The 27,990-nt window shown below is 41.7% G+C and overlaps 2 protein-coding genes across 2 annotated transcripts in view; both read right to left on the reverse strand.

Moving 5' to 3' along the window:
• Positions 1–5,177: 5,177 nt before the first annotated feature.
• LOC107557622 (protocadherin Fat 4-like) lies at positions 5,178–27,644 on the reverse strand. Its single transcript, XM_016241100.1, has 11 exons — positions 27,389–27,644; positions 22,945–27,300; positions 19,121–19,225; positions 18,556–18,863; positions 15,618–15,703; positions 14,614–14,793; positions 14,193–14,317; positions 12,615–12,832; positions 11,204–11,465; positions 6,988–8,889; positions 5,178–6,527 (listed from the first exon to the last, which is right to left on the reverse strand). The coding sequence occupies exons 2-10, from the start codon at positions 25,853–25,855 to the stop codon at positions 7,001–7,003; spliced, it is 6,084 nt and encodes a 2,027-aa protein (XP_016096586.1). The 5' UTR covers positions 25,856–27,300; positions 27,389–27,644; the 3' UTR covers positions 5,178–6,527; positions 6,988–7,000.
• The window catches only part of LOC107557620 (protocadherin Fat 4-like), a 95,854-nt gene continuing 93,780 nt past the window's right edge, over positions 25,917–27,990 (reverse strand). Inside the window, exons 14-17 of the mRNA XM_016241097.1 lie at positions 27,707–27,723; positions 27,389–27,639; positions 26,032–27,300; positions 25,917–25,951 (exon numbers count right to left, since the gene is read on the reverse strand). Of these exons, the coding sequence (XP_016096583.1) occupies positions 25,917–25,951; positions 26,032–27,300; positions 27,389–27,639; positions 27,707–27,723 (1,572 nt within the window). The remainder of the gene's footprint in view (positions 25,952–26,031; positions 27,301–27,388; positions 27,640–27,706; positions 27,724–27,990) is intronic.

Below are 27,990 nucleotides of genomic sequence, written 5' to 3' on the forward strand. Positions count from 1 at the left end.
TCATTTGGTTCAGATCGGGACTTCGGAGTGCGGATCACGAATCATTTGATTCAGATCGGGACTTTGGATCACAAATCATTTGATTCAGGTCGGGACTTCGGAGCGTGAATCATTTGATTCAGATTGGAACTTTGGTGTGGATTTGTGGATCATTTGATTCAGATTGGAACTTTGGTGTGGATCTGTGGATTATTTTATTCAGATTGGAACTTCGGTGTGGATTTTTGGATTATTTGATTCAGATTGGAACTTTGGTGTGGATTTGTGGATCATTTGATTCAGATTGGAACTTTGCTGTGGATCTGTGGATCATTTGATTCAGATTGGAACTTCGGTGTGGATCTTGGATCATTTGATTCAGACTGGAACTTCAGTGTGGATTTGTGGATTATTTGATTCAGATTGGAACTTCGGTGTGGATCTGTGGATCATTTGATTCAGATCATTTGATTCAGATCAGAACTTTGGTGTGGATCTGTGGATTATTTGATTCAGATTGGAACTTCGGTGTGGATCTGTGGATTATTTGATTCAGATTGGAACTTCGGTGCGGATTTGTGGATAATTTGATTCAGATTGGAACTTCGGTGTGGATCTGTGGATCATTTGATTCAGATCATTTGATTCAGATCAGAACTTTGGTGTGGATCTGTGGATTATTTGATTCAGATTGAAACTTCGGTGTGGATTTGTGGATCATTTGATTCAGATCGGAACTTTGGTGTGGATCTGTGGATTATTTGATTCAGATTGGAACTTCGGTGCGGATCTGTGGATTATTTGATTCAGATTGGAACTTCGGTGTGGATTTGTGGATCATTTGATTCAGATCGGAACTTTGGTGTGGATTTGTGGATTATTTGATTCAGATTGGAACTTCGGTGTGGATTTGTGGATTATTTGATTCAGATGCGGATTTGTGGATCATTTGATTCAGATTGGAACTTCGGTGCGGATTTGTGGATCATTTGATTCAGATCGGGACTTCGGTGCGGATGTGTGGATCATTTGATTCAGATTGGAACTTTGGTGTGGATTTGTGGATTATTTGATTCAGATTGGAACTTCGGTGCAGATTTGTGGATTATTTAATACAGATCGGGGCTTTGGAGCGTGAATCATTTGATTCAGATTGGAACTTCGGTGTGGATTTGTGGATTATTTGATTCAGATCGGGGCTTCGAAGCGTGAATCATTTGATTCAGATTGGAACTTCGGTGTGGATTTGTGGATCATTTGATTCAGATCGGGGCTTCGGAGCATGAATCATTTGATTCAGATTGGAACTTCGGTGTGGATTTGTGGATCATTTTATTCAGATCGGGGCTTCGGAGCGTGAATCATTTGATTCAGATTGGAACTTCGGTGCGGGTTTGTGGATCATTTGATTCAGATCGGGGCTTCGGAGCGTGAATCATTTGGTTCAGATTGGAACTTCGGTGTGGATTTGTGGATCATTTTATTAAGTCTGTAGTTTCTCAATATGAGCAAAACAGTAATCATCAGATAGACAGACGAGATTATGAAAACAAAGAAACAACACAGAACACATGAAACTGTGCTTGATGTTAGGTTTTGTGGATTTTTTTGTCCAAACTGTAAAATATGTATTTTAGGCGTAGGATTGATTTTGGCATTGGTGGGAACAACGGCAGACAGCAGACATTTAAATGTTTGATCAAAATAGTGTCTGATATTGATAGGATCATGTCCTAGTGTCTCTATTAAACTCTACACACTTGAAAATCATAACAAGCGATGTCCACTCCTGCGGGTGCATCAGCGTGTGCTTGTCTTGAGTATTTAGAGTCGTAACCATTCTAGAGGGGATTCCTCATGGGTTACAGGTCAGTTTATGAATGTCTCACACACAGGATCCAGATCTAATCAAATGCATGTGTAAAAAGAGAGAGAGATGAGACAGAAAACACTTATGGACCGTTTCGACATTTCTGGGTTTCTCAGCAGCCGAAGTCGTCATAGTTGGGTAACCTTCTATAGCAGCAGTGGATGGGAGACTACAATAAATATATTTTTCGCATTCCCATTTGCTCAAATAGCAAATAATAGCGTCACAGTCCTGTGGAAAGAGTCCATTGTGAAAGTAACTTCTGCAGCTAAAGTGCGTTGGACATCAACATGAGTCAATCTAATATACTGCATGTGGCAGCCATAAATATGTATTACTGGCCATAATACAACATTATTTATTTTTATAAGCATATTTTGGTTTGTATGTATGACAATGGAGTTATTGTGTGTGTGTGTGTGTGTGTGTGTGACCTAATTAAATAATATCTGAATAATTTCTAGATCATCTGATTGGTGTAGAAGGAAAGGCAATCAGTATTAGCTCCGCCCATCTTTCCCCGTGCTTCAATCAGCTGTGTGCAGTGATAATTAGCCCCGCCCCTCTCTCGCTGTGCTCCAATCAGCTGTGAGTATAAAGCTCAGTGTTCTGTGAGGAACAGTGAGAGTGTTGAAGGAATTGTTTTGCACATTGGTTTCTCTCATAAATCAGCTCTTATTTGCTGTCTTTTCCTTTTTTGCTTTAATATAACTTCACCACTTTTGTCTATTTTGTGGAGTCTCTAATTTGACTCTTCAGAAGTGTGTAGTTTTTTTGGTTTTCCTTGTTAACTGAGGCCTGTGTGAGTGAGAATGATCAGCAGACAAGTCTTTATACAATGCAAGCTGTACTGAATTCAGTGATATACGTTTCATCAGTTCTCATGTTCCTGGTTGAACATGAACTATAATCAAAGGCCTTCTGAAGTTATATAAGTGAGGAACAGATGGAAATCAAAGTATTTAGTTACTGATAATTAAATTTAGATCTTTTTTTTTTACTTCTTAAGTGTAAATGTCATTTTGAGTGAGTGACATTCAGTTGCCTTCAGAGCACTTGTACATTTGAGCTTTCATGTGGCCATAAATATGTATATGTATATTTTTTACAAAATGTGAACCTGGAGCACAAAAGCAGTCATATGGGTAAATGTGTTGAAGTTGAGATTTATACATCATATATCTGAATAAATAAGCTTTCCGTTGACGTATGGTTTGTTAGGATAGGACAATATTTGGCTGAGATACAACTATTTGAAAATCTGGAATCTGAGGGTGCAAAATAATCTAAATATTGAGAAAATCATCTTTAAAGTTGTTCAAATGAAGTTCTTAGCAATGCATATTACTAATCAAACATTAAGTTTTGATATATTTACTGTAGGACATTTACTAAATATCTTCATGGAACATGATCTTTACTTAATATCCTAATGATTTTTGGCATAAAAGAGAAATGTATAATTGTGACCCATACAATGTATTGTTGGCTATTGCTACAAATATCCCCCAGCGACTTAACACTGCTTTTGTGCTGCAGGCTCACATATTTTATAATATAAAGAAAACCACATATGTCATGTCATTCAAGCACAAAATCAGCTGATGAGAGGGATGTTTCGGTGGATGTGTTGCTGGTCGAGTCGTGCTTTGGTGGAGCGTCAGTGTTCATTATGTCAGTGTCTCTAATGGAACTTAAACTGATGTAAATGCTGGTGAACAGCCTGAATCAACACTGAAATCACACACATGATCTCATTACATGTCTGGACAATATTTAGTCTGTGCTGGTTAATAAAACCACTGATTCACGAACTAGACCGTTTCGAAAATAAACTAGAGTGAAAATATGTGTGATCAGACACTGTGATGATTGTCTTTGGTGAATAATGGCAGGACACCGATGTGGTCTGATAACGTTTTTAAAGACCAGTGGAGATTCAAACCAGCCTAGAATCGCTCTGATTACAAGCCACATGTCTGGCAGATGGCACTCGGATGTCGTCGGAAGTGTCCTCACACATATGGACCGAGCGAGAGGACAGGAGCTGGATGGGATTGTCGGGGAGATTGTGGGAATCAGACGGATTCAGACTTCACAACGTTCCAGAGAGAATCCAGGGTGTGTACAAACAGTGTCAGATAACTTTCTGAAAGACGTTCTCTTATAAAAACATCAACTGCATTTACCTTTTAGCTTATTAAACTTCATCTGTCTGCTTCTGACGGGAAGTTTTAACAGGGTTCTCACATTTAATGAGCAAAACACTTTCATGACACTTCTTGTTACAGAAAAGGGATTTATAAAATTGACCCTTTTCACAAAACTGTGATGAATCGCATCGTAAATCCTCGAATGTTTTTCATTTTTGTATTTTTAAAAAAATGTATGTACATTTATGACACTAGTCTTTCTATTATATTACCTTTGCATCAAATTGCATCCGGTTTGACTGATTCATCAAGTGGCTTTAAATGATGCATTCTTCAGATTATTGTGTTCCAGAAGTTTTTCAATTGCAGTAAAAAAAAAACTTTTGCAACTTTTCAAAAAGTTCGGAAATTGATTTCAATTTGACATCAGTTTGGTGGGATAGAAACTGATTTAAATAATCATTACATTTGCATGAATATAAATGTCATAATATTTGTGTCATTGTTAAAACTTCAAAACCACAGGAAAAAATCCAGTCGCAGCAATAGTTGTAAAGTAGCCCAAAACCGTCTCCGCAGCATCAGTGACACGCTGGTTTATGGAATGTGTGATTGTTTATTCACAGTCGTTTCCTGTAAGTTTGTGCAAAATCAGCTGTGTGTTGCTTCTGTAAACAACAGCAGAGAGCAACATCCCTCAGGAGCTCCGCCGCTCATACAGGTTCCAGCAACGCAGATCTTTTGCTCATTCTGGCTGATTCTTCAATTCTAGTTTTAAATCACTATAATTAGCTTAAAATGTGTCTCTTGTAATTACACACATCCTAACTTATAAGAGTGTTAAAGCTACATTTGCCTTAATATCTCCATTTTGGGTAGAAATTGTCACCCAGACTTTTGAGCCTCCCCTTTTGAACCTTAATTTAAAGCATCAGTCATTTTCTTTTTAAAGTCACGCGGTTTTTCTGTCCTGCATCAGGGCTCGTTTTCAGTCTCCGAGAGCTACTGAATGTTTCATTCAATTCATATCAGTTCCTTTCTGTCCACAAAAGGAGTCATTTATGGTTAAACGCACTGAAACTTTCTAAAAAAAAAAATCATTTTGAAATCCAGCTTTCAGTCAGTTTAGTCTCATCACATCAAAACTGAAATGAACTTTTTTAAATAAATATTTTTTTTTATTCTGTTATTGGCTTTTACACGTATAAATCAGACATTTATGTTATAGTTTTATCAAAATAGTGGAAAATACTGATGTTACATAAGTAACAAATGTAAAAAATAAGAAGTTCAATCTTACTTCCGCTGAAAGTAAGAACCTCATTTCCAGCATATGAAAAATATCCATAAAAATGCTGATGAACCTTTAAGTTAATAAACAGTAAAAAAAAGTAGAAACAGTACATTTTAAAAAACATTGAACAACAAAGAACATGTAACAACAGAGAACATCGACTTCCAAGAGCTTCCATATTAATACAAAATGTACACAAGTTCATAGTCTCGTAGCAGGTGGGCATTGCATTAGACGGGTCAAGCGTGTTTGTACGAAAACTGCAATACACCAATACAAACAACCGTTCAAAGTCATAGTGTCCGTGCTCCTAAATGTAAATCCTCAAATATCCAGAAGGCAGAGGCCTGATTAATCTCATATCGGGAGGTTTTGTTGTTTTAGACGGCAGCCAGTAATTCAGGATGAGAAACACCCGTTCTTGGCGGACGGTTCCAGAGCTTTTCTTTCTATTTTGGCTGGAGTGTGCAGAACTGGAGCCAAATATGGCCCTGCTCTTCACACCGAGCTCATGGACGGGATTCCTAGAGGTCGAGGCACCAACACAGAGGGAAAATCAGCCAAATGGACAGAGCCCAGACTCCAGGGTTGCAGCGCCGGAGGGTCACCAAGACCCTTCATTATGACCAACTTAATTTTAACACTCTGGTCTCAGTCAGAACAGACAGATGGACCAGAACTGATTCACTTCATATGTGTACCGCACCTCTCCCAGCTTCCTCTTCCAGACATTGTGTGGTTGGTGTGTTTGTAGGAAGGGGTTGCACGACTATTCGTTTACTAGTCAGTGGATCGCTGTTTATCTTAACATAAGTGGCTCATAATGCAGCATCTGGCATCAGCAGTCTTTGCTGCTTATGTTCAATGCAACACTTGAACAAAATTGGTCATTACACAGCACCAGTGGGGTTCACTTACAATGTGCTCTGGGTTTACTAAATTACAAATACAATGGGCCAATACTGTATGAAGATAATGTCATGCACATACACAGGGATGCACCTTTGCATAATCCACGACTAGTCAACCCAACACATCAACTAATTGCAAAACCAAACAACTAGTCTGTGCAACCCCTAGCGTTTCTGTAGTGCACTCTGTGAAGGGTCTTTGGTGCTCGTCTTTTGAATCAGTGCTCTGCCTTTCTGCATTTAAGTTCGTCTTAATTGATCAGTATTTCATGTGTTTCGCCACGGCTCCTGACTCCAGTCTCAGAAGGCGAAGAGATGAGGGGCCTCATTTATAAAATGTTGTGCAGAAACCATCCTAAATTTGATCTTACGATCATCTCTCAAATATGCGTACGTGTGATTCATAGAATGAACGTACGCACAGAAAACGCATGTACGGCTGTCGATGTGAAATCTATGAATCGTAAATGATCTTGAACTTGCGCATAACTGAATGGTTTCAGCTCTCTGCCTTGTAAATGACTCCTAATTAATGACATTAACATATAAAAGATCACCAGTCATCATCCAAATCCTTTAATTTAGCACAGCGAGCTGCAAGAACAATTTACATTTTCAAAAACCTGCAGTACTCCAACAAGAAAAAGTGCGTACGTCTGCTCAGACCCTGACGTGACGCTAAGGCAGTTTTTACAAATATGAGCATAGGCGTGGATTTAAGCGTACGCACACTCTAAGATCAAATCTGTGTGTATGCACGCTTTATAAATGAGGCCCAAGGACTCAGTGCTTCTCATACATACTGCTCTGCTTCGCCCTCATTCAGAATCGTGATGGAGCCGTCGCCGCTCTTCATTTCGATGTCTTTAGCAGCAGAGTTCTCTGGTAGCAGTGCTAAGTCTTTAAAAACATCCACGTAGTGGGTGAACCCCGGACCCCAGTTCAGTAGGTTGTCCCAGTTGAAATTATTGGACCCTTGGCCCAGTTTATGGGGTAAAGTGTGGTGCTGATACTCCGATAGAGTGTTGTGGCCGCTGGCCGGCCCACCCTCTGCACGTCGGCTGGAGTATCGCCTTTGTCGCATCCTTCCTCCGTGATCCTCGTCATCAGCATCTGATTCATTGACCTGTGAGAGCTTGGGCATGCGAGAACTGTAAGAAACTGGTTTCTCGCGGTCATACTCCATCTCCGAGCAGGTGAAGGAGTCATGGGAGTCGCTCTCGGAGGAGGATTCCGGAGCCGGGATGCCATCTGCAGGGTTCCGGACACGTGAGAGCGGTCGACGGCAGTCTTCCTCAGATGACGAGCGCCCGTGATCGGCGCTGCAGATGCTGGGATTCCTAGGTCGAGGTGTGTTAAGGCGTTCCACCTCCTCTATGGACAACCCCACAGGTGGACCGCTCTCTAACGGAATCTGCTCGATTGGCTGCTTGAGACGACTCCCGGGCCGAGAGCCGTGGCCCGCCATGGTTTGAGGGCTCTTGCTGCGCCTACCCAACCGGGTGGCATAGTTAAACATACCAGGCTGGCACACTTCGCCATGGAAATCGAGAGGGCTGCCCTCGCGCCGTGCCAAGTTGAGTTCACGGGTGGGAGTGTTGCGGTAGAAGGAGGACGGCTTGGTAAAGGGTGCGGGGCTGTGGCGTGACAGGGGATTGGGCGTGGGGCAAGCTGAATGGCTGAGAGGGGTGGAGCGGAGCCCCTGGGTGTAGGTCGGCTGGTAGGTGTAGCTTGTGGCACCTAGAGGAAGAGGGGACTGGCGGGCAAATCCCAGCGGACTGTGGCGCTGGATGGAAAACTTGGGAGTGTGGCTACGGAAGTGTTTGTAGTGCTGGATGATGTCGGCGTCCGACGGAGCAATGCTACTGGCGTTGTCAATGTCATAGTGTTCCATATCGGCCTCTGGTCCTGCACACGGAGCACAGGGGGCGCTAGGAATGGTTTCGTTGTTGTGCGGAATGTCGGTTTCATCGTAGATCAGGTAAGGGTTCTCTCGCTCTATGATGTCAGGTTTGGGGTTTCCCTCTGGCTGCTTCCGGACTGTCATATCGTCTCCGTAAGGCGGAATGTTGTCCGGATCATCGAACGCCACATTCTCGCTGCCTTTCTTTTTCTTTTTCTTCTTCTTCTCTGTTTTCTTCTCGTCCTTTGGCACTTTGGTTTTCTTGCGGCCCTTGCAGTGGTTGCACAGGATGAGACTCAAAACCACCAACGCCAAGACAGTCGCGCAGCCGCCCACAATTGCAGGAACCGCCCAGATGGGCAGAACCATCTCCTCGGTTGTGGCGCTCGGACTACAGGTGAACCCTCCATTTGCTCCCAGCTTACACTCCGTACCTTGCGGACACCGGACTCCCAGACAGGCCACCAGGCTCTCGCAGACTCTGCCCGTGTAGAACTCCTCGCACGCACAGGTGAAGCCTCCACGAGTGCCGGGCACACAGCTGCCGCCGTGCTGGCAGGGGTTCGAGGTGCAGTCGCCCGGTGGGACACATTGGTAGGTGTACCACTGGTTTACACACATCAGCCCGTCCCAGCATGGGCTACTCTCACATAGATTAGGGCCACGACAGCCGATCTTCACAGAGGGATCAGTCTTGGAGATGGAGACGGTCCTGTGTTCACCACTGAAGGGGAGTATCTCTCCGTTATATTTCACATAGGCATAACACCCATCAAAACCTAGAAGCACAGAGAAAGGAGCATTAGCTCAAATCATCTCAGAAATGATTTGAGTACTGTTTTAAATGCACCCACTCCTAAACGGCAGATAAAAGGTGGTCAGTAACATTGTATCCTAACTACACTCGACGTGACATGCGATAAAAGGTATATTTTCCATGTTAATCAGAAGTTTTGTCGTAACATGCGAAATTTCTGTTTTAGAAACGGTTTCTATTTCTGCAACGTCGCATCTAGAACAACAATATACAAACTATATGACTGATAATATCAGGTACTGATTATGTGCTTTTTTCAAAGTTAAACATGTCTAATGTGAGTTTGAATATCATATTGCGTGGCATATATACCCACACTGAAAGCAACAACAGATAGTTTACCTCAGATCTTGAAAATAAATAAAAGCAAAGATGTACATTAAAACTGTAAACTCACAGCGAACCAACAAGTGTATTCCAAAATAAAGATGGTATCAGTCACTCAGTATGTAGGCCTACATTTAATAATGTTAAAAAGGTTTAATATTTATGAATTTGATTATAAACGTATCCATTTCGTAGTGAGTGCAGAGCGCTTTCAGAGAGACCCCGCCCACACACGCTTCTGACTGGATGTAATATTTGATTCTGTCCTATTTGATTAGATTCTGTCGCGTCTACACGGTGTTGCGTCGTATCTAGTTTGGACACCCAAATTTCTTGTCGCTGGAATCTTGTCGCGTGTAGTTAGGACACGGTGTTATGGTTTGTTTTTACGCCAATCAAACAGACCTGAGTGGACAGATTTTTGGACAAAAGCTGCAAACTGCAAAAAAATGTATGCTGCAAGTCAATCGTTTGGCTACGTGAGAGACAAGAGCTTCCCCAACATGACATAGAAATGAGACTGACTTGAAGAAATGGACATTGCTTAGTTTAACGCTACACAGGCAGACATTTTGTTTGAGTTTCTGATTGCTGTAGCATCAGCCAATGTAGAACAAAATTCTCCCCCAGGGATACACATCAACAAATCGTCGCTTTTACATCAGGAGGAAGAGAAACAGACTCTTCTCTTCAGCAAGTGTCCTGCAAGCCAAAAATGCAACCTTTTAAAACCACGCCATCTGGGAAAAATCTTGATGTCCCTGATTCAGACCTGCACTATCATGTTGCCTAACAACGAACCGTCAACAATGTAAATTGATGTTTATTGAATTTATGCCCCATTCAAACACAGAACATTTGGTTCTGTTTATTAGAGGGAAAAAGCAGACTGGTCCAATTCAATTTCTCATCCGCTCTCTTCCAGCCCTTGAAACCAGAAATGAAATGACCTTACGTGCACAAAATATGTTTACCTTATAATAGTTTGGATAATTTCATTTGATATTTAGATATTTGCCAGTAAAGAATGGGTTACAACCCAACAGCTCAATTTGACCATATATGAACATCAGCTGGTGATCTTTTTGCTCAGAGGTTTCTCAGTAAGGTTTCATTTAAATGTCAACTTTGTTTTATTTTTTAGGAGAAACGGACAACAGTTAGCTAATACTTGACAATAGTAATGTGGATAGCAGCTCAGATCATGTTCATACTGTGTGACTTTTGAGTCTTGGTAAATCTGAGCACATTGGGATCTCTTGTGAAACTACAGACACAAGTGAGATTACTGGTTCATTTCTCAGCAAAAACATCTGAGAAGGAGACTTAAGAACAACAAAAAGATAAAACAAAAAAAAAATGTTTCCCTTTCCTATGGGACTTCACCCGAACACATCTTGCTCAGCCTGGCTGGAGCTCTAATAAAGATTCCAGTCTTATCGTAGGCTAAATGGTGTATCTTTTCTCTTTGTGAGTGCTCTAGTCTGAAGTGTCTACAAGTGACTGTTTTTAATGGACAATACTTCAGCTCTGTGGATTGCTGCACTGTGCAGGTCCTGCAGAGGAAAGTTCAGACATTCTTTCCTGTTGGCAGTCTGCTGTCTAACCTAGTTAGCACAAAAACACGCACCCTTTCTCTGAACTTTCTCCTGTCACTTTCACTCGTAGAGGAAAAACACTCCCAAGTTTTGATTCGGGCAGAAAATATGAATGAGTGCGCCAGCTATGACGCATCCACTGCCTGCGAGACAGACGTTTCTCATTGCTAAAATTGTTTAGTTCATAATTAACATGCAATGTCAGCGTCACTTCTGGTGATTAAAATATTTACATATTTGATTGAAAGCAGCTTATAGTACAAATGTCACTGGGATGTTTGCAATGCAGTCTTGCTTCATAATGATACTTCTAGCCATTATTATAAGAGGTTATACAGAATGTGGACTGACCTGGGCTGGTTTTCTGTTGTGTTGGTAGGGCTGGGACGCCCCCGAGAGACAGCGTGTGCACATCAATCCCTCCAAAGTCCTGTGTATTGTGCAGAATGACTTTCGAGCTGGACTCGTCGATCCGCAGAATGGTGGATGATCCGTTTCTCTGAAGCAGGAGTGTGTGCCACTGACCGTCAGACAGAACAACATCTCCCACAATCCTCTCCACCTTACCGGCGACACCAGCGTCAGACACGTACAGCAGCAGACCGTTCTTCAGCTGAGACAGAGAGAGAGAAGATCAATTAATGTAATTTAATAGCAGGATTTAATCTATCGTACAACACATTGCCTCATATCAGAGACTATCAGCTCTGTTCCAAACCCCAGTTTAATTAGACAGAATAATATTTATTGAAATTTTACATTTTTATGTATTTAGATTTTTCTGCTGGTTTGTTTTTTCCCCCAAGTGCATTCTGGGATTGCCTTCTCAGTAAAGGATACATGTGATGCTAACTTATTTGATAAAAATAAGCGATCTTAGTAAGCAGTATTGTTATTGTAAACTACTAAAACATGTTCGGTACTTGAAATATAGCTGAAATTAAATATTTGATGAAAAAATTCGACTTAAATCTGAAACTAAAATTTAAAATGCTTCCCTGGCATCTGACTGAAGGAAGCTCTAAAATGACTAAAACTGAAAAATAAATTAAAGTTAAGTAGAAATATAAATAAAAATAACAAATGACAAAAGCACAAACAAAAATGTTTAGCACCTAAACTAAACTTAACTGAAATTACTAAGTTGAAGTTCTACAATTAGTAAAACGGAAAAATAAAGTTATAGGAATATAACAAAAATGACAACTTAAACTAAATTTATTATAAATGAAAACTAAATATATAAAAATAAAAGTTTACACAAAAACACATACTATAATACTATATAATAATAATAGAGCATCTGAAGTGCATTGATGATACCTTTAACATTTCAATTAAATTCAAATGACTAAGTAATACTACATTGCCAAATTTGGGACATGCTGTCTAAGTAGACGGCTCACTATATTTTGTAACAGAGCTATGTAATGCATGTGCTAATCTGACTGATTCATTATCGAAATGGAAAAATAATCTTGATTGGAAAAAGAAGGGGCAACAGAAAAGAACTGCAGTGGAGAAGGAAAATGATTTACAGACCTACAAGATCTGGAAATGGAAAATCCGTCTTGAACAAATAACAAATCTGAGATGTGCGACACTGTGCTGTGAGATACTATGAATGTGGTTGTGTCTTTGTGTTTGCGTGGTTTTGAGTAGTAGCTCTCTGCGGCCTCACTAGTCGTCAGCAGCTGCAGTGGACGGAGAGGCGAGGGGGAGCGAGTTCAGCCGGTTGGCCGTGAGCCCAGAGCACACTTACCCTGACGGTGGTGTAGTTGGAGCTCTCCTGTGCATGCAGCAGCGTTCCAGAGCCGCTGCGTGTGCGGAACTTCAGCTCCAGGCTGCTGTATTCCGGGACAGGTCGGCCAGGGTCCTGCAGCGCTCGTGCCAACAACACATCTCTCTTGCGAGTCTGACTTAAACCGTAGTCCAAACGACCTGAACCGTCCAGAGATAGAGCCGTATCTGCAGTGATGTCTGAGAGAAGCACACACGGATTCTAGTTTAGACTCCATTCAGGATCTTTTTGCACATTGTGACGCGATGAAGAGAAAAGTGACCATTCATAACTCTTACATAAAATATCTGGCATTTAATAGTTACGTAGAATAGGATTCTGGACCAATGTGATTTCAGCAGCACATATAGAAACCAAACAACATGCTTTTGACTGGTTGATTCTCATGCCATGCCTCTTTTGTTTCTCTGAAAAAAATGTGCGGAAAACGCACATTATTTACATTTAAATTTAGACATTTAACAGACGCTTTTATCCAAAGCGACTTACAAATGAGGACAATGGAAGCAATCAAAATAAACAAAAGAGCAATGATACGCAAGTGCTATAACAAGTCTCAGTTAGCTTAACGCAGTACACGTAGCATACATAGCGCACACGTACACATATTTTAAGGTAAAATCACAGCAAATCATAACTGTTTTTAGTACAAGTTTTCTGAAATGTTTGCATTATACAAATTAAATATGCACTCAATTGTGTAAATTTCCTGAACATAAACGTGGATATAGCCAGGTTAAAAATTAGTTTGATTCTGTTGAAATATTAGACTTAAAGATTTTTACAGAAAGGATTTTGGATTTCTCTTTTTATCACACCATAAATCAGAAAATACTGTCAACAGGCGAAAAAAATACAATTTCAACATGTTTTGAGAAATAATTTGTTGTAGAAATCAGTGTGAATGAAATATGAACAAACCCCTCAGTAAAAACCTTAAGGATATAGAAAGGAATAAAACTCTAAGATGTGATATATGTATGATCTGCAGAAGTGGAGATAAAAACTCACAGGCTTTAAAGATAGGGATTTTTACTATGTTTTTCGGAGTAAAATGCTGTATAAATAAGTGTGAATGATATATGAACAAATCCCTCTGTAAAAACCTTCATAACAAAGATATGAATAAACCTGTAGGTTTTGTTTTATGTTAGTGCTGCTGAAGTGGAGGAAAAAAACACAATGCCTTTAAACAAACATATTTTCACTGTTTTTAGGAATAAAATGTTGTATAAATCAGTGTAAATGATAAATGGAAAAAAAAACCTCAGTAAAAACCTGCAGAATATAGATAGGAATAAAACTGTAAAATTTGGTCTATGTAAGAGTTACTGAAGCAGAGAAAAAACTCTTTAAAAATACGTCTTGTAATTGAAATTACAGATGCAAATAGATAAAGATACACTTAAATGTGTATTTTGCATATTTCCTTTTCAATAGTCTGAAGACATAACCCAAAATCTCAAAATTCACCAATGCATGAATGAACAATAGTTAATAAAATATTAGATTTAATCATTCCAGATTGCAAAAACTCACATTTCTCACAGGTGGGTCCAGTGAAACCCTCTGTACACTGGCACTGCTGCCACGACCACATGTCCAGACACGTCCCACCGTGTCTGCAGGGCTCGGCGACACACGCGCCCTCTAACCTGGGGCATCTGTGGACGAAAGACGCACAAAAACCTTCAGCGGGGAACATCTCAGCAACACAAGAGTCCATGACTCCAACATTAGCATATATGCAAAAGAGCTGCATTCATTTCAAAGCATCAGTCACCTGAAATAAAATCAACACTATTCAACCTGCTCCAGAAAATTCACACAGACATCAAAAATAAGACTTGGGCCAACTGGAGCCAGCTTTCATTTAGCATTCACAGACGTCCAGAGAGCCGAATGAGCTGTCGTTCAGTGACACAGCTCGTGTTTTGTGTTTGTGTGTTCGGTGACAGACCTGTCCAGGATGCCGTGTGAAGCCAGAGCTTGAGACGGTTCCAGCGGACGTCCATTGACAGCGAACTCCATGATGCACCCGACAAAGTCATGCGTGGCCACCTGACCTCGACGATGCAGGAGGGCTTCAATCGACCGAACACCCCCAACAGACAGACGGTTCGGCTGGACATCCAGAATCCTGAGAGATGAGAAAAATCAGACATAACAGCACCACACTCGGCTTCCAGAAGAGAAATTGACTTTCTTCAGTAACAATATATCTTTCAAGACAGACTGACCATTAAGTGATATGCACAAGAAAAAATATCTGAAAAATCATATTGTTTTCCCTTTGAATTAAGACTATTTTTCTGACCCCATTAGCAGATATTTGTTAAATTTTGGCAAATTTTGGTACATTTTTCAGAAAACAAGACTTAATATCTAAAGTCATCTGAAGTAAATGCATCATGATTCAAGAATGTTTAGATATTTATACTAGAAAAAAAATACTTTTGCAATGTAGACAAGATTACAATTTGTTTTAATGCTTTAAATGTCCATTTAAACAACTACCCATCATTTTGAAGTGAGATCTGCCAAACATCTACCAATAATTTAATATTTTAATAAAATAATCATATTACCACGTATCAATTAATTATATTCATATTTTATAATATTTTATTTACAATATTTTAACTTTTTAATATCTTTTTTAAATCAAAGTTTGTAATATTGTGAATAATCTTAGACCCACAATTTTGAAGCGAGATCTACCAATCATCTACCATTAATAGATTTTAATAAATGTATTAATGATACAAATTTTATTTAAAATATTTTTACTTTATATAGTCAAAGTTTGCAATATCGTGATGCATCTCATACTCTGTAGTGAAAATGAATGGCGAAAATACCTTCAAAACCCAGACCACTTGGCATGTGGTCACTGTTGCGCTCTATATTGGGACATACAGTAATAAAGAGATGCTATAATGAGTGTAAATGTGTGTTTCTCACCAGTCAGTATGAACAGCCACATTGCTGACGGCACAGTATCCTGGTTCCTGTTCCTCCCCACACAGGTCAACAGTGAGAGACGCCGCCTTTAACACAGCAGACAGACAAACAGGTCAGCATGATGTCTGTGTGCAGCTGGTTGAGACTGACAGTCTCGAAATCAAACTCTGTCTTTATTTTACTTTTGTATCTCGGAATAACAATCTCAGACATCCATATGCATTTTTAAATAAAAATGAAAACATCTTGGAATGTATTTGTGCTTTAAATTAAATGACTAAATAAAATGACCTGTATGTATTTGTCAAGTTTGAGTATTTTGTGGAGCCTAGGCAGGGCAAGGCAAGTTTATTTATATAGCACATTTCATACACAATGGTAATTCAAAGTGCTTTACATAAAAGAAAAGTGTTGTAAATTACACAACAATAAAACAAGGAATTTAAAAACTTTGAAAACGATTTCAAAATGTATTTAAGAGGTTTAAAATGAATTTAAAACAGTTAAGACTAGAAAATGATTATACATAAAATATAGTGCAATCAGTTCGGACATGGCACAGTGCTCATTCAGTAAATGCACAGCTAAACAGATGAGTTTTGAGTCTGCATTTAAATGGGGCTAATGTTTTAGCACATCTGATCTCTTCTGGAAGCTGATTCCAGCTGCGGGCGGCATAATAACTAAAAGCACATTCCCCTTGTTTTGTGTGAACCCTTGGTATTTCTAACTGACTCGATCCTAATGATCTGAGTGCTCTGTTAGGTTTATATTCAGTGAGCATATCTGCTATGTATTTAGGTCCTAGGCCATTGAGTGATTTATAAACGAGTAAAAGTACTTTAAAATCAATCCTAAATATAACTGGAAGCTAGTGTAAGGAGCTGAGGACTGGTGTGATATGCTCAGATTTTCTGGTTCTAGTCAGAATCCTGGCAGCAGCGTTCTGGATGAGCTGCAGCTGTCTAATGGTCTTCTTGGGAAGGCCGGTGAGGAGACCATTACAATAGTCCACCCTGCTGGTGATAAAGGCATGAACAAGTTTCTCCAAGTCTTGACTGGAAACAAAACCTCTAATTCTTCCAATGTTTTTGAGATGATAGTATGCTGATTTAGTTACTGCTTTGACATGACTACTGAAACTAAGGTCTGTCTCTGGTGAATAAATTACCGCAAGACATTCTACAGTGATCTGTCCTGTCCTCTCTGTGCTTTATGAGTCCCGTGCAGACATCTGGGAGAAAAACATCTCTGAGGAGGAGGTGCAAACAGTACAGAGGCACTGAGAAGCAGGACTGACATCAGACAACAGCACGACCTCAACGTTCAGATAATACAGACACTTCACTTCCGTTATAGACAAACTTCAGCCTATAAAAAGAAAATCCTACACTAACAATGGAAACAAGACGTTTTTGTCTGCTGGAGCTGTGCTAAGTACTGATACAGACGACTTCCTGCGCGGCTCGAGCGTCTGGCCATCGCATTAATGCCTCCCTGCACTTCAAAAAGACTTAACCAGACCACATCGCACACTTCTAGCAGAGGAAACATTTGCTTTCAGAAACGAGTCTCTAAACCAATTTCATGCAGCACAACTTAATTAAATAGTCTTGTTAACTTTGAAAATTAAGCAGCAGACTTCTACACAGGTGACAAACTTAGGTTATAAAAACATTGTGGGAACATTGTTTTTAGATGTTTCTAAAATGTTGAAATGCCCAGTTTTCTTGATTGATCGTTTTCATGATTGTGATTAGAATGTTATTTAAAGGTTACAAAAACGTTTCCTCCTTTTAAAAAATATTAGTGAAAGTTGTAAGAACGTTCCTAGTTAGCTTGGGAAACCATGCAAAAAGTTTTTAAAAACTTTTTAACAACTATTATGTTGAAATTTTTTTTTTGAGTAATCAACAAATTATGTTTATACCACAAGTTAAGTTCATCAATTAAGTTTAATGGTTGAGCATAATTTCATATGTTGTCATAACTCAAAAAGATTGATGCAAACTGATGCATTAATGTTTTAGTGTGCATCCAGTGCACGACTAGATTGCAATGGTCTGAAAATCTGAAACTGGACCCAGTTGGGATCAAAGAGCATTTTCAGAGTCTGTATTAAATAGATTTGGCTTTGAGCTGCTTTTTTGGACGGTGTTTGGAAACACATGCTGTATGTGGGTGTGCGAGCTGATTTCTACTTTTCTATTTATAATCCATCAACCATCTAAGTTGCAACACACAACACAGAAACAAGCGAAGAGCAAAAACGTGGCCGTAGACCAGCTCTCGATAAACTCCAACTCTCCTGTAAACAAAAAAACCATGAGCTTGAGACAGCGTGCCAAAATCCAACGCATCTGGCTGTGGGGTAAACTAGGACAACTTAACTAAACAAAAGTACCCTTGACTGTCAGAGTTCAGCTCTCTCCACGGGGGAAAACAAGGGGCCATGTATGACTTTAACATCTGCTCAAGCTCACGTCTAGAACGAAAAGGAAGAAAAAAGAAAACGGCCCTACAGAACCACCGAAGTGACCCACATCCGCTTCTCCAAACACACAGATCAGGTTCTCTTTATTGCACCGTAGGGGCTGGGTTCTCATGACACACGGCTCTACTCTCAGGCCTTCAGTGAGGCCCACAACAGACTTACAGCCTATTTTTCAGGAACATTAGTCGGATCACACAAAGCTGAGGTGTTGCAGTAATGCCGTGCTGAAGTGTTTTTACAAGCCATTTACAGAGAGATTTTATGCAGCAGGTCCAGAAGAGTTAAGACTTTAGCCTGACATCTCGGAAAAGAATGCATAAATAAAACACAAGCAATAAACAATTTAATTTGAACAAAACCTGCGAGAACAGAGTAAAACATCTTCGTAACCAATCTGAAGGTTCCTTGCAGAAAGATTAATAGACGGATCGAAAGGATTCTCACCATTCCTGCTCTCCTGGCGATGACCGTGTGGAACTGGCCATCTGAGACCCTGATGGTCGTCATGAGCTTGTAAGTGCCGCTCCCCAAGTTAAACAAGAACCTCATTCTGCCTTCTAAGATCTCGAGGGCCAGGAACTCCGCCTTGTCGCCGGTCTGGTTGTCATGATTGTACATGAGCAGGGCGTTTTCCTTCAAAGTGGCGAACTTGATGTAGATGTAGTTGTTGTTGGGGTCGAGGCTGGGGAATTCCATGTAAGAGAGCTCCTCAAATCCATAGCTGTTCAGTTCACAGTGCTTTCCAAACACACCTGCAGAGGGAGAGTGATTTATTATTTATATAAAGAATTTCATGCAGTGAAAAATTCATGACATCCATGGTACAACACGCAAAAAATATGGTTGAACATTTACCACATTGTGTGTCAATGGACAAATTCACACTGCAGTTAATTTTCTGTAATTTACAACACATTTGTTTCTGCATTACAGTCTCACACACAGTCCAGAATTAATAGCAGCAGTTGAAGGACCTTGAACTGGTCCCGGGGCTGAAATGATGACTTACCAAAAGGACAATGACAGTAATAGCCTTCCACCCGGTTCTGGCAGGAACCCCCATTAAAACAGGGGTTACACTCACAGTAATTGATGATGGAGTCACATGCTTTCCCTGAATTCATGAAAAAACACCAATGAAAACAATGAGGTGAGCATGACACACAAAAATGACTGTTCTCACATGGGGCTCCCAGAATCCCCTGTGTTTTCTTTCTCTCTCACATCTCTGGTGCACTTTATCTTTCTAATACAAACAGCTCGAAGTCTTACACCTTGTAAACGGACCCACGTTTCTAAGAAAGAGAAGGTGAAAGTCTACATCAGCTGCACTGGTTCTGGGAGACCCATAAAAGAAGTGCTGATATAAAACACACATATATGCTGAAGACTATGACAAAAACAGAATGACTTAGACATACAAATGATCAAGCATAAACTTAATTTGAGTTCTTTCCTTTTCTGCTCCTTGTATGTAGCTCTCTAAGACAAATGGCACGAAGAACGAAAACTCCATCACTACTAGCAAAACAGGAAGTGTGGGGTTCAGCTGGAGTGCATGCACACTACTGTAAGTCAATAGGTGTAATTCTCTAGCAGCCCCATTTATCTGGGGCCTCCGATGTGAACACACTGCAGTCATTTGTTATGATCAGAATAAAAAAAGAAATCGTAATGACTCAGAGCCTGAAACCAAATGTCTCTTACAGCTCCATGTTGAAAACAATGTCCAAAAGCTACAGCCAACACCTGCCCAAACAGAGCCGATTCAAGCTAAGGCTGTCACACATGCTTATTCAAAGGCAAACATCACAGACAGATCCATACTCACATACACCAACTGATTTTACAGTCACTGTAATTATGTCATCATTACAGATTTTAAAAACTCTGAAATGGCTTGAGCTAGCTAGCTTTACAAATGATCTCTGCATTTTAATACAGTTTAAGTCATAGAAAAAATTATGTATTAGAGTTTGGTTAACCCACACTCTAATATATTTTTTTTCTATGACTTAAACTGTCTTAAAATGGACCCAACAAAGCCAGATGGTCCTTAAACTCAAAGACCTCTTTAGAGTATGCAAGCAGTGTAACTGCACAGCACAGGTGAAATCTGAAGGTGGTTTACGGCCGTGTCCTTATTAGGGTGCAAATCTGATCATCTACTTTCATTACAGTAAACATGACAAGTTGATCTGCATCACAGCTGATACCTCCCAGTCTGTGACCCTAACAACAAACTGCTTTTGGCAATGGCCACTGTATGCTTGGGTTACAACACCCCTCCAATTACTTAGAAGCAAATATTTTTCTTGGCCTAAAACGATAACAAACTTGTGTGCAAGCTGCATGTATGTGCCTTGCCTAACATCTGTGGTTGTGTTACTGGTAAAAAGCAAATAGATGGCAGACTGTACCTGCAAATCCAGATTTGCACAGGCAGTTAAAGCCCCCGGGGTAATTCTGGCATAGTGCCCCATTCTGGCAGGGGTTCGAAAGGCACTCGTTGATGTCCCTCTCACAAGCCATCCCAGTGAAACCTTCTGGACAGGAACAAGAGAATCCGCCGACCAAGTTGTGGCAAGTTCCTCCATTGTGGCAAGGTGTCGGCTGGCACTCATCGATGTCAGTCTCGCAGAGGGCACCGGCATAACCTGGCCTGCAGTTACAAGCGTATGGCTGTAGGGGGCGATTTGAGACGAGGATGACTGGGACACTCTCCTCCGTCTTCATGTCTGGGCCAACACCCAGCCGCCTCTTGCAGCTCCCCCCATTTTGACACGGATTGTGGAAGCAGGGATCATAGTCCACAGAGTCAATCTTAACTCCACTTTGTCTGTGCAGAATCTCCTTGATGCTCTGGAAGAAAGTGGCGACTCCACTTGGATTGACGTACTGCCCATGACCACGTTTGACAGCTGCCATAAGGAAAGTGCTGTTGTTTAGTTCAAACACCCCATAGATCTGGACTCCAGTGCCCAAACCAGCTAGCTGTGAATTAGCGATGCGCAGGAAACTGAGGTAGTGATTGGTAAGGAAGTTGCTGGCGCTTTGGGAGACGACTCGTATCAGGATGCTGTTGTCCACTGTGGCATTATTGAATCCAATAAAGAAAACACGGACATGGCTGTTGACAGCATCGTGGACGCCATCGCTGCTACGCACCGATAAATCAAATGTGCCATCTGTGGAGCGACTGTTTGAGCGGAGGTCACAGGTTCCTGTGGGAATGTTGAAGAGGACAGCCGTTGATGGAGTCAGAGAACAGTGGAACGTGTCTTGTATATCTGGATCCTGTGGCTTTACCACCCCCAGTGATCCTCCAGGGAACATATTTCCAAAATAATGCACGTAGACCTCTACGGAGCGAGACTCTGAGGGATTATCATTCTGATCATTGATTTTGATGTGGACAGTTCCTGTTGAGGACATCTGAGGAATACCAGAGTCTTTGATAATCACAGAGAGGTAGAAATCACTTATCTGCTCTCGGTCTATCTCCCGGCTGGTGGTCAGCTCTCCAGTTGATTCATGAAAAAACACCAATGAAAACAATGAGGTGAGCATGACACACAAAAATGACTGTTCTCACATGGGGCTCCCAGAATCCCCTGTGTTTTCTTTCTCTCTCACATCTCTGGTGCACTTTATCTTTCTAATACAAACAGCTCGAAGTCTTACACCTTGTAAACGGACCCACGTTTCTAAGAAAGAGAAGGTGAAAGTCTACATCAGCTGCACTGGTTCTGGGAGACCCATAAAAGAAGTGCTGATATAAAACACACATATATGCTGAAGACTATGACAAAAACAGAATGACTTAGACATACAAATGATCAAGCATAAACTTAATTTGAGTTCTTTCCTTTTCTGCTCCTTGTATGTAGCTCTCTAAGACAAATGGCACGAAGAACGAAAACTCCATCACTACTAGCAAAACAGGAAGTGTGGGGTTCAGCTGGAGTGCATGCACACTACTGTAAGTCAATAGGTGTAATTCTCTAGCAGCCCCATTTATCTGGGGCCTCCGATGTGAACACACTGCAGTCATTTGTTATGATCAGAATAAAAAAAGAAATCGTAATGACTCAGAGCCTGAAACCAAATGTCTCTTACAGCTCCATGTTGAAAACAATGTCCAAAAGCTACAGCCAACACCTGCCCAAACAGAGCCGATTCAAGCTAAGGCTGTCACACATGCTTATTCAAAGGCAAACATCACAGACAGATCCATACTCACATACACCAACTGATTTTACAGTCACTGTAATTATGTCATCATTACAGATTTTAAAAACTCTGAAATTGCTTGAGCTAGCTAGCTTTACAAATGATCTCTGCATTTTAATACAGTTTAAGTCATAGAAAAAATTATGTATTAGAGTTTGGTTAACCCACACTCTAATATATATTTTTTTCTATGACTTAAACTGTCTTAAAATGGACCCAACAAAGCCAGATGGTCCTTAAACTCAAAGACCTCTTTAGAGTATGCAAGCAGTGTAACTGCACAGCACAGGTGAAATCTGAAGGTGGTTTACGGCCGTGTCCTTATTAGGGTGCAAATCTGATCATCTACTTTCATTACAGTAAACATGACAAGTTGATCTGCATCACAGCTGATACCTCCCAGTCTGTGACCCTAACAACAAACTGCTTTTGGCAATGGCCACTGTATGCTTGGGTTACAACACCCCTCCAATTACTTAGAAGCAAATATTTTTCTTGGCCTAAAACGATAACAAACTTGTGTGCAAGCTGCATGTATGTGCCTTGCCTAACATCTGTGGTTGTGTTACTGGTAAAAAGCAAATAGATGGCAGACTGTACCTGCAAATCCAGATTTGCACAGGCAGTTAAAGCCCCCGGGGTAATTCTGGCATAGTGCCCCATTCTGGCAGGGGTTCGAAAGGCACTCGTTGATGTCCCTCTCACAAGCCATCCCAGTGAAACCTTCTGGACAGGAGCAAGAGAATCCGCCCACCAAGTTGTGGCAAGTTCCTCCATTGTGGCAAGGTGTCGGCTGGCACTCATCGATGTCAGTCTCGCAGAGGGCACCGGCATAACCTGGCCTGCAGTTACAAGCGTACGGCTGTAGGGGGCGATTTGAGACGAGGATGACTGGGACACTCTCCTCCGTCTTCATGTCTGGGCCAACACCCAGCCGCCTCTTGCAGCTCCCCCCATTTTGACACGGATTGTGGAAGCAGGGATCATAGTCCACAGAGTCAATCTTAACTCCACTTTGTCTGTGCAGAATCTCCTTGATGCTCTGGAAGAAAGTGGCAACTCCACTCGGATTGACGTACTGCCCATGACCCCGCTTGACAGCTGCCATCAGGAAAGTGCTGTTGTTTAGTTCAAACACCCCATAGATCTGGACTCCAGTGCCCAAACCAGCTAGCTGTGAATTGGCGATGCGCAGGAAACTGAGGTAGTGATTGGTAAGGAAGTTGCTGGCGCTTTGGGAGACGACTCGTATCAGGATGCTGTTGTCCACTGTGGCATTATTGAATCCAATAAAGAAAACACGGACATGGCTGTTGACAGCATCGTGGACGCCATCGCTGCTACGCACCGATAAATCAAATGTGCCATCTGTGGAGCGACTGTTTGAGCGGAGGTCACAGGTTCCTGTGGGAATGCTGAAGAGGACAGTCGCTGGTGGAACAAGAAAACAGTGGAATGTGTCTTGTATATCTGGATCCTGTGGCTTTACCACCCCCAGTGATCCTCCAGGGAACATATTTCCAAAATAATGCACGTAGATCTCTGCGGTGCGAGACTCTGAGGGATTATCATTCTGATCATTGACTTTGATGTGGACAGTTCCTGTCGAGGACATCTGAGGAATACCAGAGTCTTTGATAATCACAGAGAGGTAGAAATCACTTATCTGCTCTCGGTCTATCTCCCGGCTGGTGGTCAGCTCTCCAGTTGGACTGAGGGTGAAGTAGCTGGATGCTGCTCCAGTGCTGACGAGGTTATAGGAGAACGGTCCTTGATTTGGTGCAAGATCTGGATCACTTGAACTGAGCTTCATCACGGATGTTCCTGCCCTCCGGTTCTCCATCACCTCCCCACTTGTAGTCTCCAAAGTTGGTCCATTATCGTTAATATCCTCCAGGGTCACAATTAAAATGGCACTGCCAGTGGCAGCTGGAGAACCCGAGTCGACTGCCAGGACGGTGAGGTTGTACACAGGGACAGTTTCTCGGTCCAGTTCTGAAGCCACAGACACCTGTCCTGTCTGAGGGTTGATGGTGAAGGTACTTTTTTCATAGTTGGCAGCAATGGCATAGGTGAATCTGCTCCAGCTAGGGACAGAATCCGAATCCTCAGCACTGACGAATGTAACCAGGCCTCCAGGGGATAGTCCCTCATTCACCTGAACATCATAGAGCTCCTGGGTGAATACAGGAGGATCGTTGGCATCCAGAATCGTAATGTTCACAAGCACCTCATCAATATCTGCCCCTCTTATGCTTCCTGCATTCTTAGCTAAGACTTTAAGAGAAATCTTTTCTTCTTTTTCACGGTCAAGCGGTCCTGAGACATAGATCTGGCCTGTCTTTTTATTAATGCTAAAACCCCTTTTTCTGCTTCTTCCAAAAATCAAATAATACACTATGCCATCTTCTCCCAAGTCTCTGTCACTTGCAAACACCTCCCCAATGACTGTGCCTTTAGGTGCTGCCTCTGAAACCTCAAAGTAGTACTGCTTTGACACAAAACGAGGGACGTATTCATTAGCACCTTTCAGCTGAATATTAACATATGCGAAGCTGCACCGTTCTTCATCTGGAACGTTAAAGGCTTTGATGGTCAGGTGATACACCTGTTTAGCTTCATAGTCTAGGAAACCTTGTGTGGTGATGATTCCTGTGTTGGGATCAATTATGAACAAGTCACTGTCTGATGACTGAATGACGTACGCCATCATGGCATTTGGCCCAGAGTCTTTATCAGTTGCATTCATTTTTACCACAGTGGTGCCACTGGGGACATTTTCCTGCACGACTGGGAAGTACTCAACAGGGTCGAATACTGGAGAGTTATCATTTACATCAGTAACTAGGACATTAACTGTAACATAGCTTATCTTGGCAATCCACCCTCCATCTGTTGCAGAAACTCTGAGTTCATGCTTCTGCTTTGTCTCATAATCCAGCGGCTTTGCTAGGGATAAAATGCCCGTTTGACTGTGAATTGAAAACAAGCCACCGTCATTACCTGAGGAGATATTGTAAATAACCAGGCCGTTCATTTGTTTGTCCTTGTCCTTATCTCGTGCTGAAAGTGTGCGGATGGCTGTGCCGACAGTCAGACCTTCAGACACGGTGACTGTTACTTGGTTCTGTGAAAACTCTGGAGTATGATGGTTCTCTTCTGTAACAGCTATTTTGACTGTTGTCTTAGCGGACAGAGGAGGGTTCCCTTTGTCACTTGCTGTTATTTCAAGCAGGTACACTTTATTTGTGTCTGTGGTGAGCGAGGACGCTACTGTGACCGATCCAGTTTGTTTATCCAAGCGGAACTTGCTGGAACTGTTGCCTCCAGATACCGCATACTCTATTTCAGAGTTCAAGTCAAAGTCCTTATGATCATGAGCTGTGACTTTGAGGAGTCTGGTGCCGACCTTTACACTTTTAGTGACAGGGGTAAAGTAAAAGGAAGATTCAAATGTGGGTGGGTTATCATTGCTGTCAACTACATTTATGATAACTGTGGTTTCGCTCATGAGCGGCTTGATGCCTCGGTCTGAAGTGGTGACGATGAAACTATGACGGTTCACATTGACATTACTGTGGCCACTGGAGTTTTGATACCTGAGCTGCTGTTTAACGAAGATCTCACCAGAGCTGGAGTTGATTCGGAAGTACTCTGTTTGAGATCGGATAAAGTAAAATATTTTACCATTGAAACCCTCGTCAGGATCTGTGGCAGAGACTTGAGTCACAATGGATCCGACCTCTGTCAGCTCAGGATAGTCCAGGTAATATGATGGCTTGCTAAATCTCGGAGCGTTATCATTCACATCTGTCACAAATATTGTGACATCTGTGCTAACAGTCCATCCTGAATCGTGTGCTGAGACTTTGGCAATATAGTGGTCCGTGTCCTCTCTGTTCAGAGGCCTACTGATGGTGATATCTCCTGTGCTGGGGTGGATAATGAAGGGAAGACTTGCGTCGCTGATGGAGTATCGGCTTATAGCATTAGCTCCTGAGTCTTCATCGGTGGTGGTTACTCGAGTAACAGTGAAGCCCACTGGTGCATTTTCAGGTACAGTGGCACTGAAGATTTTGGAGAATCTGGGAGCATTATCATTAACATCCAACACGCTGATCAAGACCTTCACTGCCGTGTTTTTAGGAGGGCTGCCTCTATCTGTTGCCTTTACTCTCAAAGCATACTGTGCGACCTTCTCTCGATCCAATGGTCGTGTTGTGCGGATTTCACCAGTTGCCCTGTTGATGCTGAAGCTGTTTTCTTTGTTGCCTTCAATTATGGCATATTCCAGTTGCCCGTTTGGTCCACTGTCCTGGTCAAATGCTGATACTATCAGCACACGTTGAGGTGAGAGGTTTTCTAAAATCTCAGCGTGAAACGGCTCTTGCTCAAAATTAGGATGGTTGTCGTTAACGTCCAGAACTGCGATCTCTACTTTCTCATAGGCTGAATAAGGGGGAAAGCCTTGGTCTCGAGCCTCTATCCACAAGACGTACTTCTCAATATTCTCATAGTCCAGAGGCTTTTTGATAGACAGCTCTCCTGAAAGTTGATCTATGTGGAATGCATTGTCCAGGTTTCCGCTTGCAATGTAGTACGACAAAGGACCCGCCCTGGGTGAAGATCCGGTCACCTTAGTCACAACAGTGTTTGTGGGTTGGTTTTCTGGGAAGGTGAAGGCTTTCTCCTTGATTCTAATATGGGGGAAGTCTCCTCCAGTAACGAAGCGAACCGTAACAGTTGTGCTGTCTGTTTTGGGGTTGGTGCCTCCATCTTTTACGTGGACCGTGAAGGTGACCTCTGAACTCCCTGTGAGTTTTTCATTGGCAGTGATGGCACCTCTGATGGGGTCTATCCTGAACTTTTCTGAATTGCGTCCAGTGAGCGAATAGTGAAGTTGAGCATTTGAGCCAAAGTCTTCATCTGTTACTGTGACTGCAAAGACCAGTGAGCCTGCAAAAAACAGAACAGAAGTGATTAGACACTAATCAGACAGACCAAAACCCAATGAAACCATGAACCCCTGCCATAGAGGACACACCTGTGGAAGTAGAAGCAGGTATGTGTGTGACATATGGATGATGGTGAAACCGTGGAGGGTTATCATTGATGTCGGCCACAACCACAGACACTGTGGCAGAGCTGGAGAGTGGAGTGGGCTGTCCACCGTCCGTTGCCACCACCAGCAGCTGGTAACTCGCCCGTGCCTCTCGATCCAGCAAGGAGCTGGTGATGATCAGGCCTGTGGATGGGTTGATAGAGAACTGACCGTCCCCACCACTGAGACTGTAACTGTAAATCACAAACACAACAGGTTCAATTTATGCATGGAGACCAAACAATGCTATCTGTCAACTACCCACACACATTTGTGACCTTGGACCACAAAACCAGTCTTAAGTAAGACGGGTATATTTGTAGCAACAGCCAACAATACATTGAATGTGTCAAAATGATAAATTTTTCTTTAATGCCAAAAACCATTAGGATATTAAGTAAAGATCATGTTCTTGTTAAAATAAAGATATTTTATAAATTTCCTACTGTAACTACATCAAAACTTAATTCTTGATTAGTAATATGCATTACTAAGGACTTAGTTTGGACAACTTTAAAGGAGATTTTCTCAATATTTAGATTTTT

This window comes from Sinocyclocheilus grahami, unplaced genomic scaffold (genome assembly GCF_001515645.1).
Source record: "Sinocyclocheilus grahami isolate Dianchi unplaced genomic scaffold, SAMN03320097.WGS_v1.1 scaffold612.1, whole genome shotgun sequence".
NCBI classification, from domain to species: domain Eukaryota; kingdom Metazoa; phylum Chordata; class Actinopteri; order Cypriniformes; family Cyprinidae; genus Sinocyclocheilus; species Sinocyclocheilus grahami.